At 31.6% G+C, this 18622-nt stretch overlaps 1 protein-coding gene across 1 annotated transcript in view; it reads right to left on the bottom strand.

The window, feature by feature from the left end:
* The window catches only part of LOC139521857 (focadhesin-like), a 283557-nt gene that overhangs the window by 131496 nt on the left and 133439 nt on the right, over window positions 1–18622 (bottom strand). Inside the window, exons 3-5 of the mRNA XM_071315518.1 lie at window positions 16124–16198; window positions 15654–15808; window positions 15147–15254 (exon numbers count right to left, since the gene is read on the bottom strand). Of these exons, the coding sequence (XP_071171619.1) occupies window positions 15147–15254; window positions 15654–15808; window positions 16124–16198 (338 nt within the window). The remainder of the gene's footprint in view (window positions 1–15146; window positions 15255–15653; window positions 15809–16123; window positions 16199–18622) is intronic.

Below are 18622 nucleotides of genomic sequence, written 5' to 3'. Positions count from 1 at the left end.
ACTGTTAAAAAGTAATTAAAATTTTATAAGACTTTTACAGATGGCTTATCATTATACATGTAAAAGATTTTCAAAAAGAAAAATGGGGGTCACCTGGCAAATTTTTTCAAGGCATTTAAATGGATAAAACCAGAGGTTTTCGAAAATCTGACAAAAAATCCAAAACATGACAAGCCAGCTTCCTTAAAACCAAGTCTAATCCATCATTTTTATTCATAAGAAATGCATGTACCAAGTTAGGAATAAGACAGTTGTTATCCATTCGTTTATTGATTTTGCCATTTACTTAGGGACTTTCCGTCAACAGTTTTACTTGGGAGTCCGGTAATTTTGTCATTTTATTTTTTATATGAGTTCTCATTTTGCCTTGTTTCATTTGCTATTGATTATTTCATTGCTTGCTTGTATTTCAATCCAACCTAGCTAGCACAAAACATATTTAGAATATTTATTATTTGTTGTAAATTTACTATGGTTTAAGTTATTCAAATCCATGTCAACATCGTTATCAGGTTAAGATGTTGTCAGTTTAAATTCATTTAAAAAAGATCATCAAAATTAAACAACGACTATTGGTTTATTGTTCATTACAAATATCATAACATACATTGTAACTTCATAAATTTTGTGTAAACTATAGAAATCTCTTTTTATGGATACAATTTTAACATGTTTAACATATTCCAAATTCAATTCATACAAATGTGTTAGAAATATGTAAGAAATATATTATATAAATAGTATATAAATGTTTGAAACATTATTAAATATACTATATTACAAATTATATTTAACTTAAAAAAAAAAATATACGCAATAACGACAAAGCTGAAGGTATTCGCCGAGATCATTGAAATGTTATGGTAAGTTACCACCAGAAGATATTGTTTACCTACATCATTGACAATATTTCACAAAATTTAAGACTTTTATTTTATTAAATAGTAATCTCCACAGTGAAATCTTTTTGTAAAACTCTATCTAAAGCATTATTTTGCTTTAAGTGAGGAAGCAAAATATCCTTTTCAATAATTATCCAAATCTGAATCAACGTTATCAAACACAAGTTGTGTGTACTTTCTTTAACTGTTATATAAAAATATCAAGGTATATTTTTTTATAATAAAACATCAGTTTTAGAAACCATACTATTCTACTGTATTAAAAACGTTCTTAAATAATATATGTAACATTTTCATGACTTTTTACAAAAAAATTAATGAAATCCACTGCAATAAATGCCACAAGGATTCTTACATTGAATGTTTTTCTCGTTGGTATTTTTTTTTTTTTTTTTTTTTTTTTTTAAATAAAACACATATGAACCGAGAAAATTTTCTGTCACATTTTCCAAAGATAAGTTAATCCTCTAAAACTAAGGTTTAGTTTACTACACAACATGTTTTTGTTCCATTTAATGATATCACGAGTTACAAAACAAATTATTGTTCATTTCTTGACAAAACAATTACAGCCTTTAACATGCGAACTACTAATATAAACAAATTTATTGATATGTTTGTAAAAATATTAAATGCATCAAATTAGCTTTCCTATCAATATGAATTTATTTGGCTTTACATTATCAGTGTGTTATTGCATGATCCTTTTACTTTTTTGTTTGCTCATTTCTAGAAAGCAAACATATACGACCCAGAAAATGTTCTGACAAATTTTCTACATTCAGGTTAATGTTCGTAAAACGTGAGGTTTATATCATGTACCAGCATGTGTTTGTTCCATTCAATGAAACCACGAGTAAACGAACTCGTTTCGTGGTGACAAAATAATTGCAGCCTATATAATACTAACTAATAATATAAACACAGATATTGGTTTGTTTTCACGCCATTGCAAACCATTTTCGGTAAACAACATATGAACTTTTGAAATTAACAAAATATCATACATAAATTGAAACTAAAAAAGATCGAATGAAGATAAAAAGATCGTGACATCTTAAAGTGGTAAACAAGTGGTAAATAAACTCTTATTATATATGCCGGGATTAAAATACTGTACGCCGACACATTTCGTCATTTGTAATGCTCGAATAAAACATTGGTTGATTGGTGTTTGCTTTACGCCGAAAACTGAGCGCAAAAAGCTATATCGCGGTGATCGAATAAAACAAGTTAAGCAATTAAAGTACGATGTTGAAGAGCATTTAAAACCTAAATTCCGTAAGGTTTTGTCAAATAAAAACCCAAGCAATGTAAACAAGAAAAAAAAGGGGAATATCAACAGAACTATAAAAATAAAAATATATGTGAAGCAACGCTGCAGGAATATGGACCAAAACTGATTATGAATTGTGTTCACAAATCAAACTACACCAAAATATCAATACTGGTGTAACTATGACAATTATGTCAAAAATAAAATCTTTATTTAATGATGAGGATATTGTCCAAAACTGCAGATCCAAGTCAACCCCTGAAGCAACAAGTGTTTTATTTTACTAAAATTCAGTTCTAAATGGATATGATATGGACATTAACAAAAAAAGAGACGTATGCAATTAAACTAGTATCTTGCAATGTTAGACACTTCACAGCTAACCTTAGAAAATTTCTTAACCCATGAAACACAATCTTCATTTAATAATGCTATGTTTTGCCTTATTTTCTGTGGTCTCTCCATTTGACATTTTACCAGATAGAAACCGACACATGTCATTATGTTGCATGTCTCAACAAATTAAACTTGAGAAATAACATGTCTTTGTCATTTCCACAGAACATCATCAATTCATTTGTTTCTGAAAGTGTCAAGTTGATTCCTAAGTAGGACAACTGATAAGTAGGACGACTGTCTTAAAATAATATCAACTAATCGTTATTCAAATGTCATTTTGCAAACCATGTAAAATTCGTAAAGATCACATAAAACATAACGATCAACGTATGTGACGCTTTTGGGAAATTTCAAAATAAGAAATATATCTCCCGCGCGATTCTTAGCCCTGAGACTGAGTCCTTATATTTACCATTGGTACTTATGTGTTTTATAACCTCTTCATCAGTGTTAGACTCTCAAAAATATTACCTCGTGCATCACCGAGGAGACATTGCTTCTCGAAATTCACATTCGGTGCAGTAAAATTGTTACCGTTAATGTTTATTCAATTTATTAGTCAGAAACAATTTATTATATGCGCATAGTTGAGCGTCCAGATGCTTGTCCAACTTATATTTATCAGTTATTGGTAATGCACTTAGAACGACTGACTGATTGAAAAAAAAAAATTATAGAACAAACAACACAACTCAACAAGTTTTATAAAGAACGTGATTTACATGTATGTTAAAGACAATACAAATTCTTGATGTTGATGCCCCAAGTCAAGAGCCTGTTATTCATTTATTGTTGTTGGTAGCCGTCTTTAATGAGTGTTTTTTGCTAAATAATTTGTTATAAATCATGGTTTTATCGATTTAAAGAATGCTTAATGTTACAATAACCAATTATCCTTATACAGAATTACTTAGCTCTTTAACGAGAAACACCAAATAACAAATCTGAAATTAGTTAAAGGTTATTCGTGTTAAGTTATCAACAAAACAACGCAAAAAAATATGTACAGTCTGTACCATATTGAAAATTATTGTAAAAACACTGTTGAACATTAAATCATATCAGACGTTTGTTACTACCCTTTTGATTGTTATAGCTGTTATAAGAATATCAATTGAACCAGTGTACGGTCCGTCTAGTAGCCATTGATTTGGTATTGTCATGACTGAATTGAAACATGTTCAATTCTTTTGTTAATTTAAAGATTCTAAAAAATGTGACGATGTTCAAACTAAGGTTACGATATCTTGAACATGACATGCCAACTCTAGTAAGTGTTTCTTGCACTTGAAGATGTCTTAATTCTAACTCTTTATACAAAAATACGAGATTGCCTAATAAATGTGGCAAATTTCTACATGGTCACGTGGTAAATTATGATACAAGAAATAATCGAAACCATTTCCTCTTCAAAAATTGTGATCAGGCATCCTGTTGGTGAACAGATTAATGTTAACGGTAATTAATAATTCCTTTCAAATTTTCATAAAATAAGGTGCACAACCAGAACTTAATGTTATATCCGACACAAATAATCTCGAGGTAACAAAGAACAATTACCACAAAGGAATCAGAGACTGACGACCATTTAATTTTCGGAATCCTTTAAAAAAACATCCTGATCACCAATGACAATGAGAAACAATAAGATTGTGGTGAAGCATATGCCAAAAAAATATCAAGATTGTCCTCCAAACATTAGTGTTAATTTTTGAGAATTTTTTTTATCTGAATGATAGTGTCGAATTGTTTTTTTTCTGACCTTGAAAAAACCCCATATCTAATCAAAATGAGGACTTTATCCTTAAATTAAGAATGATACCATTTATTTACAATACTTTGGATATACATACCAATACAAAACAATAATTATAAACTGAAGTAAATTATTAAGAGAATAAAACGCCATTCATACCTAGCACCACACTGCTGTCATAAATTTGTCATTATGCCCCTAACAATTGAAAATGATATTGAAAAAGCACCCTTTATGATGATTCTTCAATTGTAGGAACGGCCAGAAAAGTAGTTTTAAATGCCACTTAAGTAATCACCATTGAGTTGAGACTAGAGTAAACAATTGAAGTTCAATAAATCCGGGAAATTAGAACCAAGTTAACCAAAATATGAAATTAAACGCTGCGATTTCAATAGGTAAATAAACGATTATATAACTTACAAACCATGACATGTAATCAAAATTTAAGCCTAGATATTTATGATGCCCACACGAGTATACTAGTGCAAAGCAATAGTATAATATGTTTTCGTTCCATTCAATACACATGTGTTCGGCAAAAAGGTCACATCAAAAACTAAATATATATTCTTTAGAAAACTGGAATCTGGTCAGGTAGAGAGCAACAACTTCGATCAAAATCAAATAACTATATACGAAAACCAGGAAGGCCTATTAAATGAAATGTTTAAAATGAAATAATACTTAATTGACTGAAACATTACGTAAATTTCATTGATCAACATTTCCTTCTTGAAAAATTAAATGATGTGCGCGTCTTCATTTAATAAACACCGAATAAGGCATTTGATTTTGTTCTAAGTGATAGCAAAATTGAAACAGTATCAAAAAAATTAGCAATGCTTAAAAACAATTTTAACCACCGACCTAAATGTTGAACCTACCGACACCAATATAATGTTGAATCACAATGTCTCGATTTTATGCAAAACTGTTTATTCTATCATATTCCTCGTGTGATAAATCAGTTTTCTTACGTGTTTTCAAACCATTTTCGTGGTAAAGTTCGGAATACTAAAAGGTTTATGGCAATTCTAAATGCGTTTAAATACGATTTGCTTAGTTTTTTTCTGAATCAATCCTTTAATCATATAAAAGAGGGACGAAAGATACCAGAGGGACAGTCAAACTCATGAATAGAAAATAAACTGGCAACGCCTGGCTAAAAATGAGAGAAGACAAAGAGACAAACAATAGAACACATGACACAACATAGAAAACTAACGTATAAGCAACACGAACCCCACCAAAAACTAGGTGCTCCGGAAGGGTAAACAGATCCTGCTCCACACGTGGCACCCGTCGTGTTGCTTATGTTATAACAAATCCTGTAAATAATCTAATTCGGTAGGTCACATTCATGAAAAGGAACGGGATTGTAGTTACGACGTAAGGAAAATATCCGATATCCGATATCATTTGTGAAACGGTTATTCCATACCGGTCAACCAACTCGTGATGGCGTTCGTAAAATTTACGAAGGGATAATTTCAACTTCACCTTTTGGAACACTTGGTTTTATAGCTTCCTTGTGAGCAGCAACCCTCTATCAAGAACATCATGATAGGAAATGTAAGCACGGGAATATCGCATCAATTGGGAGATATGTACCCCGTTTGCAGGTGTTGCTGGAATGTTGCTACTTAGAAATGGAAAGTTCACAATTGGAAAGCTGAAATAATCTCTTTTGTCGTAAAGTTTTGTTTTCAACCGACCCTCATTGTCAATTTCTAGATGTAAGTCAAGATATGAGACCGACTTAACTGTATCTGTTGTATCCTTTGTCTCTAGTTCGATGGGATAGATGCATTCAATATAGTCACCAAATTTTGAATTATTTAGTGAAAGAACGTCATCTATATAACTGATGATATATATGACAATGCAAATTGACCTCTGACGGCCGGTAGAAGGATATCCTGACGTAGAGATCCGTTTTGGCATTCTGAAGCAAGGTTTATAAACAATCATATTTTTAAATCAATAACAATTTCATTCATTCTCTCATATCCTCTTAAAAAAATTAAATTTCCTCAGAATAAACCAAAACAACTGGTGTTCTATTTTTTTACTCCTTTGTAACCTTACTCAGTTCAAGCTGGAGTTTCTGATCGATTGATAAATAAGAAATTATAAGTTTAATTTATCTTCCAATAACTGTTATTTCATGTACGTTATTCAAATGTACAATTTCCATCTAGAAACTCCCTTTTTCTCTGTAAGAAAAATCGAATCGGATATTTGGAATGTTAAACAATCCTCGATGTGTTATAAAATGGATTTAAACATTACATTGATTGATCCATACAGACCTCAAACGACAGTGAAACTGATATAAATTGCAAGGGGTGATCTAATGAAGATTTATTTGAACGTAAGAGCTCCAAACAATCAGATAAACGACTTAAAGCTCAGTAGTTACTGAAATTTGCGTCAAAATACCTGATTAATGGGCGGGAAACAGTGGGAGAAGGATTTCTGCATGGTTGAAGAAATAATATTACACTCCTTGTATACTGCTGTCATACATAGAACCAAAATTTGTATGATAGTGATTGATGCTATAGGCATCTCGGACAAAAATGAATTTTCATTTGGTCTTAACAAAATTCAAAAAAGAGTTGACGTTGAATACTCCTGATGATAAAATGACGTGTTATGTATTGTCAAAAGTTTCCAGAAAAAAAGACATATAAGGAAAAAGATATATAGGGTCTATAGAACTTTAAACCCAAGGACTCGGAAAGATTAGTTAGGAAATAACTAAGGTTTACACTAATTCTAAATCTTACAGAATATATTCAATACAACCTCATTTAAAATCTAATTTAAAGTTCTGGTAATTTCGACCTTCAGTTAGATATTTATCATATCTATTTCTGCGTAGTGTTGCTGAGGTAGGTGTCAAACAACATATTACTGGACACAAAACAGTGGTGCTAGGTTGGAAATCTATAAGTTGGGTTCTTAAATATGATAGAACTCTTATAGTCGATATCTAAAAGTAACTGAATTGCCAAACGAAGGCTTTTGTTGGTTTCGAATTGTTCTTTCGAGAGAAGAGTGTTAACAATGTACTTTCAATGTACTACTCTTGAAAGCTTCCGAGAACAGATTCCAATATCTGTTCTCAATAAACATCTAAACATTTAAATAAATTCCACAATGTATATAGTTTTAACCAAAATGTATAGTACAAAAACAGAAGAAAAAGAAGTTATGTTGAAATTTATATTTTTATTTTTGTATTATTCACTGTAAATAAAATTTATATCCCACGCACGCGCGGCATAGTAAAATCAGTGCCCGTCACGTTGTCATCAGTATGTTGATGGAGTGCTGAATTATAAAGAAGAAGAAGAAGAACATAATTCACGCAAAAGACATCGGTTCAAATAACAAGCAAAAACTGTCATCACATACATTTCTATTTACTTTTCTTTATGCTGAGAGATGAAACAATTTGTATAACAAGTCTCTAAACTTATAAACTTAGTTGACATGTTCCTTTTTATAGAATAAATGTCGTTAATTCTGTTTGCTGTGTGGCTATGATAAGAATTATATAATTTCTATCACTGTCATAACCAAATATCTACCACTAGGGAAAAAATAGATAATCTTTATTAACTAATATTACATATTTCCTTGTAGATCATATAGATTCAAAGGATGAGTGAAATGATTATACAAAGCTCTTTTATACAACCATCGGTGAAAACAACAGCGGAAGGCATCGCTGTACTAAAGAAAGTTATTTTTAAACTAAGAATTGTTAGGCAATTTGTCTAGCGCTGAACACTTCGCCAGGGAAAATTGTCACGATGTCACATAAGCATTGGGTCAAATCTTTCAGTTAGAAAGACAAAAAATCCCCATACAAATTTACATATCTATTAATCTGCTAAATAAACGTAGCATACAATCCATAAAAAGTATAATTTTTCGAGCAAAATAACAATACCTACTTAATGAAACATTGCTAAAATGCAAACTAATGAATCTTTTATCATCATTGTGGTGCTCCTGATTACATTATTCGTGGTTTTTCTTTTTAATTAGATATAGGAAGATGTGATATGAGTGCCAATGAGACAACTCTCCATCCAAATAAAAATTTAGAAAAGTAAACCATTATAGGTCAAGGTACGGTCTTCCACACGGAGCGTTGGCTTACAACGAACTGCAAGCTATAAAGGGCCCCAAAAAATTACTAGTGTAAAACCATTCAAACGGGAAAACCAACGGTTTAATCTAAATTAAAAAAAAATCGAGAACCAACCGAGAAACACTTATGAATCACATCATCAAACGACAACTACCGAACATCAGATTACATTGATGCTAGTGATATATAATAGTGATCAGGTTCATTTATCCTACTTGTTTCAATCACAAGGTCGATAAGGAAAGCTGACGATATCTTATGAAATCTAAATATTTAAAATTTGAAATGATACATGTGTACCTTAAAGATACAAATTTGATACACTGACATAAATTTCGGACAATAAATGTTCAGTTTTCAGCTGATAGGTGAAAATATATATGCTATTGATTATTACTACATTGATTATCATAAAAATTATTCCCGAATTTCCTCAACTTCTATCAAAATAAAAGTTATTATTATCGTTACTAGTACGCTTATATAATTTGGATGCGACTAAATGTTGTAAGAATCATTAAATATATACATATTTGTTTTCTCTCTGAAATTTCGACTGAAGGAACCTGGTGTGAAATAAATTAACGAAACAAGAACATTTTCCTTTTGTTTTCATGTTGTTTCTTCTTCTTCTTAATATTTACCATCTTACTCAATTCCTCCATAAGGACATTGATGGAAAAATAGTCAAGATATCGGACGTTAAAATTACTGTAATTCTAATCATACTCTAGTGCAATACATCACAGGGTTAAACAAATAAAAGGAAATTAAACACCTTGTGTCTTATTAGCTTGATTCCAAGGACACTTTGTGACAGTAAAGAATTTCAGACATGGCATGTAGACAGTTGCCAATCGGAGTTATGTTGTGTTGTTGTTAAACAAACAGGTGTCATTGTTAAATTTCTGTTAAATAAAACAATAACTTTAAATATTGCATAAATGGAAATTGTTGTGCACATTTAGGGCCTCTTCTTTTTTGAATTTTCCACAGAGTTGTTTTCTTTTTTTTGTTGTTATTTTACTTTTTATAAAATAGACAGGATGAAAACAAACATTTTATTGTTAATATTTTGTTTGATTGATCAAAAGACGTTTAAGGACAAATATTTCATGGACAAAACCTACGTCATATACGTATTACACATTCTGATAACAAAATTACGAATTGTTTTCCCTCAAAAACATAAAATAATACGCAGTTAATTTGTATATTAACAACTAAATAGGATTTAAACCGGAACAGTCTCAACATAAACATTGACCGAAGGCATATCATATATTGGTAGACGGGTAATTAAGTGTCTCGCAAAATTAGAAAGGAAATCATACAAATACAAAACTCACATTTCATAGGCAATTCAATTAGTTCAATCTGTTAAACTATTCTTTCAAATTAAAAAATAAACAACAACTTACTACATCACGTAAATGATTTTGTACTATAAGTAACCGATCCCATCTGTGTGACATGGAAATATTTCACTGTCATTTACTTCTGTAAAACTGATATTTGAAATTTCAAAAGTGCATTTTCACTGACGCCTATTAACTTAAAGACAATTCTTTCGTAAAATTATAAAGATTTATATTTCTAACAAGTTTACAAATAGTACATTATGTTGAAGCATACAGTCCATAAATGCACTAAATTAAATTTGCTTAACATTATATTTTTCTAATTGACAGATTTCGCTACAGCTTTCGCTAAAATACAGACTTTTAATGCTGCTGAGACAAGAATACGATACTCAAGGGTAACAATAAAACAGTCAAAATTGGAAAAACAACTTCATTGAAGACCAACGGGGAAAAGAAGAATTGAAACCTAGAGAACGTTAATCATTTCACATAAAAGTGCATTTAAATAACATCGCAAACAATTTACCTGGAAGTGATTCTGAAAAGTTTACAGTTGTTGTTCAACTAACATAACAAGTGATTGAATGATATTAGACATCATATTAGGTTCTACCATTTCAGTAAACATTTCTCTTTCCAGAATAACTTATTTACATGATTCATCAAAAGATCGTGAGTTTCCAAAAATTACACTTTGTATGGGTCAAGTTACTCAATCTTCCTTTTTTTTTTTAAATTGTTTTTGGTTCTGTCTTTTCCTGCTGGTCATTACATCGAATGTCTTTTACTTTATCATATGTGTTGCTTACCTCTTTGGTATATTCTTACTATTTTCAATACTTAGGCGATATCAATATTTTAAAATAAACTAAACAAGAATGTGTCCTCAGTACACGAATGCCCCACTCGCACTATCATTTTCTATGTTCAGTGGACCGTGAAATTGGGGTGAAATCTCTAATTTGGCATTAAAATTAGAAAGATCATATCATAGGGAACATGTGTACCAAGTATGAAGTCGATTGGACTTCAACTTCATCAAAAACTACCTCGACCAAAAACTTTAACCTGAAGCGGGACAGACGGACGAACGGACGAACGGACGCTCAGACCAGAAAACATAATGCCCCTCTACTATCGTAGGTGGGGCATAAAAACACCCGCGTCGCGGATCCGTCACTGAATTAAAGTACCTACGCCTTATTTCAAGCCTGAATTTTAAGTATTCGTATTGTCATCTGATAAAGTCGCGCTGATTAAAAAGTCCATAGTTTTCCCTGCTTTAAACATCTTTCTGTTTTAACCCGTCCTTGTTTTCTTACTTCAACCGGAAAATTCATGTGAAACGATTGATTAGTAATACTTATCCATGTATCATGACACATTTCATAACCTCGTTATTCTAGTATTATAGATTTGGAGGGCAGTTCGTCGACTGAGCATGCGCCAAAGCATATAAGACACGGATCGATAAAAGTCTCCTAATTTGGATTTTTTCTCAAAACTTGGCGTTTTCTGCTGGAAAAAAATTGTTTCAAAGACAAATTTAGGAAGTAAAAACACTTCATTTATGTCATAACACAAATACATCGTTTACACTTTTGTGCTCACATGAACTATCATTGATATGGTTATATTTATAAATTTACTGTTTACAAAATTTTGAATTTTTTGAAGTACTAAGGCTTTTCTACCTCAGGCATAGATTACCTTAGCTGTATTTGGCAAAACTTTTTGGAATTTTGGTCCTCAATGCTCTTTAACTTCGTACTTTATTTGGCCTTTTCAACTTTTTTGGATTCGAGCGTCACTGATGAGTCTTTTGTAGACGAAACGCGCGTCTGGCGTATATACAAAATTTAGTCCTGATATCTATAATGAGTTTATTTACAACAACTGGGTCGATGCCACTGCTGGTGGAGATTTATTTCCTCCGAGGGTATCACAAGGCCAGTAGTCAGCACTTTTGTGCTGACATGAATTATCATTTGGTTATATTTATAAATTAACTGTTTACAAAATTTAGAATTTTTTGAAATACTAAGGCTTTTCTACCTCAGGCATAGATTACCTTAGCTGCATTTGGCAAAACTTTTAGGAATTTTGGTCCCCAATGCTCTTCAACATCGTACTCTATTTGGCCTTTTTAACTTTTTTGGATTCGAGCGTCACTGATAAGTCTTTTGTAGACGAAACGCGCGTCTGACGTATATATAAAATTTAGTCCTGGTATCTATGATGAGTTTAATTCAGACGAATTACGGCTCAATGAAATTGGTCTTTTCCTTTAGTAGTATACATATCAATGTCATCAAAGCGACGAAAGGGGCTAGAGTAAATAAATTCTTTGATATGTGCAAAATTAATAAAACCTATGTTTTCATAATAGTATATATTATTTATCTAAGTATTAACTTCGTTTGTTCATTGGAGCAAACGAACTAAGTTAAAATAATAAACACCTGTCTGGATGCTTATAAAATCATGCTTATCGAGTAGAATTTCATGGACATATTCGTCTGAGATATCAAGGTCAAGTATTCTGATTATTTAGCAAATTTGTACACACACAACAGAAAAGTACTAGAAAACGAAAAATAGATTATCTGCATGATTTTCACGTATTTGACGCGACATAAACCCGCTATATTAATAAACTTCTAATGTACTTTTAGGGATTGGTCAATTTACCCTTATATGTAAAAGTACATTAGTCATAAAGATTTTAATCAAATAACTTTTCCTAAATCTGACAATTTCTCACTTCATCATGAAAGCCATTAAAATTTCATTAATAGAAAAACTACTTACATTTGTGGCTTTTTCATATCTTAAAGTGTCCACTGTACAATTTGAGATAACATATATTTGATCCATCAATGTTGTATTCGCGTTATAATACTGCAAATCCTTTATCCAATTGTCTCGTTTTAATTGTATGAAGATCACGTTGTGTCCAGCACAAAAATGCACTTTTAGTCCTTGTATTTAAATATTTCCTTAACTTGTTGGGAGAAAACTTGATGGAACATATAATCAGTTGTTTATGTAAAAGTATAGTTAGTAATGATAGGATTTCGACTAGTAATTATAATTTAACTTCCTAAAACATCAACAACATATTCAATGTGTCATTTCTGCAAGACTGACTGGGTTATATAACTATGGTTGACTGGACTTTTCCCGCCAGCAACAAGACTCATGCCTAGTCGGTGTTCATTTGGGCAGTGGGCAGGATGCATATATACAGATACGCAGACACTTCTACTAGCAAAAGGTATCGTTTGAATAGTTTTACATTGTCACTTCAGGGCCTTTTATAGCTGACTATGCGGTATGGGTTTTGCTCATTGTTGTAGGCCGTATGGTGACCTATAGTTGTGTATTTCTGTGTAATTTTGGTCTCTTGTGGAGAGTTTTCTCATTGGCAATCATAAAACATCTTCTTTTTTATACGTAAATTTGCTAACCTGTGTTCGAATGGTGTGATGCTCTCTGTACATTCAGGTACTTACCAAAAACCTTTTGTGTCGCTGCAATATTTCTTGCCTTATTCTAAGGTACATTTTGTTTCTATCAACTCCTTAAAGTTTAAATACGTTTTGGTTTTGTTATTTGTTGGCCTCAAGCATCAATGAAAAGACATCTATTGTCGAAATGGGAATATTGTGAAATACAGTTCAGTACCGTTATTTGTTGTTGATATATGAGATACCAATTTTTCGAATGGCGTCCAAATTTTCAAACTGAACACCATACATAAACAGTCTCAAATACAAAATGTCGGGAAATTATTTCAAAAAGGGAAAACAGAGATGTCAACTTCATAACGAAAACAAACAATCAACCCCATGGTAAAACAGTAAGAATGATCTTTGAACAAAAGTCCACAAAATACAATATCAAAAACTAAAGATTCAGAATGCACCCGAACAAAAGACCGATACGTACCTATTAAAGCGTTCGGCCGGCGAAAAGTGTCTGAAGCCTAGTTGTCAATGGGTCAATTTTTGCTAACAATCTTACTTACTGACATAGATTCAAGGTTCGCTGCAATCGAACTTACTGATGAGGATACACCTTATTCTAGTTAAATGACAGTGGGTCATACTAAAATACCGGTAAATAAAGCGTACAATATAAAAAAGAAGATGTGGTATGATTGCCAATGAGACAACTATCCACAAAAGACCAAAATGACACAGACATTAGCAACTAAAGGTCACCGTACGGCCTTCAACAATGAGCAAAGCCCATACCGCATAGTCAGCTATAATAAGCCCCGATAAGACATTGTAAAACAGTTCAAACGAGAAAACTAACGGCCTTATTTATGTAAAAAAAATGAACGAAAAACAAATATGTAACACGTTAAACAAACGACAACCACTGAATTACAGGCTCCTGACTTGGGACAGGCACATACATAAATAATAGGCGGGGTTTAACATGTTAGCGGGATCCCAACCCTTCCCCTAACATGGGACAGTGGTATAACAGTACAACATAAGAACGAACTATAAAAATCAGTTGAAAAAGGCTTAACTCATCAGATTGACAAAAATACAAGTAGACACAAATATGTCTAAATCTAAGTTTACCGCATTAATTTACTCATTTTCCAAAGTTTTTTTTACAGTGAATTAGTTTTTCCGAAAAGATTTTTTTACGGATGTTCTTAGGTGAGGTTAGGTGAAAATTAACAAACCAACAGTTTAGAATTGATACTATATACTGGTAGAGCATTCGTTAAGGATAAAAAATAAGCTAAAAATATTGATAGGTCATGGACCTCCTTTTCGAGATATTTGAAATTTAAAATATGGCGGGAAAAGGCTGACTTGGACTGTTGCCTTATATTTGCATTGGTATTATTTGGGCCACAAAACAAAAGAAAGAAAATCAAGAATCTTCTAAAATTTTGGTAATTGACCGTTCATGAGCTGTTAAGTCTTATATGAAAAAATAAATGGGTGTTATGGGGCAAAATATTTTACCTTGTATTGTATGGAAAAACAGCAAGGAGTCCGAACATTTGACACGAATTCCAAAACCTCACCTAAGTACATCCTTAAGTGACCTATTTCTTCTTTCTTTTTTTCTTTTCTTTTTAAATGACCTGCATTTCGCATTCATCTCATTTAAAAATTATATGTAGGTAGCTAATATAAAAATCTATTTTATAAAAAATTACATATTGTAAGTGCAAATGTTTGTTTTAAGTTTTGATGGGAGGAATACAATTGATGAACATTATCATCCTCACAATGTCTCCTACCTTAAGGTATATGGTGAAACAAATGTACCATCCTGTTCTGTGTTGATAGCAACAGCCAACTGAAGCTTTAACAGCGCTGTAATTGCCTGTATAATTCCATTAAGGTTTCTGAAAGTTATGTAATGAAATAATTAGATCAGCACTATTTTCTTATGAACTTGTTACAGTGTTCATAATTCATAATTCCAAATAATCTTAATTTATTGAAAATAACAGCAATATTAATTTTAAAATCTACGTCTCCGTATTTGCTTGTTTTCAATCAAATTAATATTCGGGCGCTGAACTTCATTCATGTCATCGATGCGTAAATTATAAGCCCTGTAGTAAGTGTTTTGATCATTGACATAATTTCTTCAAATTCCTAAACTAAAATTCCCCTTCAGACGCATGAAATTCAGTACGTGTTTATTTCCATTTATTTATTTCACAGTCACACTTGGATAGTTAGTTCTAAACTATATCACATTTATCTATAACAACCAAAAAGAAACTACATCAACTTACTTTGCTGAGGGTACCAAGTTTAGAAGACATCTCATGACAAAATCATATTCAATGACCCCAAGTTGGACTAAATCGACTACGGCATTACAGCAAGTAACAGCTAGTATATTGTTTTTGTCTGTACATTTCTCTAAAAGTATGGCCAGTTCATCAACCTTTTAAAAGAATTAAAATCAGATCTTATCAATTTCAAAATATAGAAATCATGAGGTTAGACTAGAAGAATGCGTACTTGATAGTGAGAGTGGAGTGAGAAGATTATCTCTATATTATCATCTAGTTATCTAGAATCAATCACATTCGTGTTCATCTAATTAAGAATAAAGAAGGTAGGCATATTTCCTGCGATTAGCCATTTTACAAAATATGAACAGATAACCTTTGACAAGTTTTATTTCTAATAAGATATCAACGCTAGGCTTCCTTTGATTACTAGATCGTGATACAAAACTTTTGAGAGATATTCTTACCTGTGGGGTGGATTCTATGATTGTTCCATATTTCTCTTTCTTTTTGGTGATGTCTAATTTTAACTTTCGAATAGCCTGCAAAAGAAATGTATAATAATAAGAAATTTCGTCAATATTTTTTGTAGACTTGGTCGTCAAAGTGGTACCTATCGAATTACCATGCTTTCTTTTACTTTGAAAGAAAGCAATAACCTATACTATTTAAATAATTGATATTTTTAGGGAGCAATGTGAATACAAACAACGCAACCTTGTCAAGAAATACAAATCGTATTTTTTGTTTAACGATGTTCAAATCTCACTATTCAATTAAGGAGATACAAATTAAGATAAATAAAAAAAACACTCGAATAAGGGAAAGTAAACGAACTAAAAAGGGATCAAGACTTGCTAAACCGGCATGATAAAATAAAGCGAAAGTAAAATCACAAAAATACTGAACTTAGAGGATAATCTAATCGGAAAGTTTATAATCACATGGCAAAATCAAATAACAAAACACATCAAAAACAAATGGACAAGAACTGTCATATTCCTGACTTTTCAAATGTAGAAAATGGTGGATTAAACCCGGTTTTACAGCGTTAACCCTCTATCTTTGATGACAGTCTCATCAAATTCCGTTATATTTACGATGATGCGTGAACTAACAGACATAATAAATGAAATAGTCAAAATATGGGTACACCAGTCATCATCGTGTAACAATTTTAAAAGGAACAATTTAACAGAACACAAAAAAAAACATCTATCTACAAACACGTTCACTGATTCGCGTGTGTGACGCCAGAAAATGTTATACGTCACATATATTTGTCGTTCAATGTATATACAAACAATTTTAAAATTTCACATAGGCAATGTAAGCATGTTCAAATCTTGTTAATCGATTAAAAAAAGAAACACACCACGGATTTAAAAAAAAAACCAAAGGAACGAGACAGTGTACCTCAACAGTTTAGGCGTATACTCCTGTGTATACATCACTCGTCATGCGCATTTACGATGTCTAAAATCACAATTGTGAATATAACACAATCGTTTAATTCACAGATAAGATAAGTCTACCTGTATCTAAAGATCTAACACTAGCAAACACATGTCACTTATGAGTTAAGACAACGACACATCGTTTCGTCTAACCAATTCGTTATAGTGTCATTAAAATTGATGAAGTTTCGATATTATTTATTTTTTACTCATCACTCTGTTGGAGAAGTTTGTGTGAAATGGGTTCACCTCTGTCAATGAAGTATAGTGTGAAAATACGTTAGCGTATCGTTTTAACTGAAACATGTTTTGGTCATACAATGGAGCAGAGAGTATGTTCTGTTTTGAAATAAGAAATAGGAAATTGAAAATTAATCGCAGGTTCACTTAGATATGAGAGATGTAAGCATTTATGATCATGCGGGTTAAATGATACTTTAGAATAAATATATGACACAAGCCATTCTAAAAGGAACAATTGAAATTGAAGACAAACACCCACACGTAGGCTTCAAGTTATACCGATTGATTGTATCTAGTACTTAAAGAAAAATCAAAAACAGGTCAACTCATTTAGTTTTAAGATTATTTGCAATTGACGCAATGGTTACTTCTCAGATACATTTTTACAGTTGTATTGTGTCAGATATTAGAATAACACTTTTTTTTCTTGTCAGATTTCATATTATCCTTTTGAGACTTGTGAAGTATAAGTTTCTATCAGTTTATACCAATTAGAACCAATTTAACAATTCATCTATTGTACACTTCAAGGTTTTTTCTTTTAAATGTCAATTTATGATTAATAAAGTGGCATTTACTTTTTTGTCCTTAAGTGTCTATACATCTAGCACTGCGTGAATTTTATAATTCAAATGTTTTTGCATATTCTTTTGACTTATCTCCCAACTAGGTTATTTTTTGTGGTGATTGGTCGCTGCGTTGATATCTAATTTTACTTGCATTGTTAATCATATACTCTAGTACATGTGTGTCTTTTACTGTTGAAAAAAAAATGAAAATTGTAAATATAACATGAAGTATCGTGGGTTATTGCTCACTAATGATTCCTTGCAATAAGTACTAGAAATACCAATTGATGAGCGATGGGTGCTATATAATAACTCATCATAGAAACCATGATTGAAATGTTGTATTTGCGCAAGACGCGCGTTTCGTCTACAAAAAAAACTCATCAGTAACGCTCGAATCAAAAAATTTGAAATTGCCAGATAAAGTACGAAGTAAAATAAATAGTATTGAGGACCAAAAATTCCTAAAATTTGCAAAATACAGCTAAGGTAATCTATTCCTGAGGTAATAAAGCCTTAGTATTTCAAAAATTCAAAGTTAATAATTATGCCCATATCAATGACTCTTCATGTCAACTCAATAGTTATCAAAGGTACCAGGATTATAATTAAGTACGCCAGACGCGCGTTTCGTCCACATAAGACTCATCTGTGACGCTCATATCAAAATAGTTATAAAGCCAAACAAATACAAAGT

Source organism: Mytilus edulis, chromosome 4, assembly GCF_963676685.1.
Source record: "Mytilus edulis chromosome 4, xbMytEdul2.2, whole genome shotgun sequence".
Classification (NCBI taxonomy): domain Eukaryota; kingdom Metazoa; phylum Mollusca; class Bivalvia; order Mytilida; family Mytilidae; genus Mytilus; species Mytilus edulis.
The sequence above is the reverse complement of the archived record's forward strand: the minus strand, read 5'-3'. Positions and strand labels throughout refer to the sequence as shown.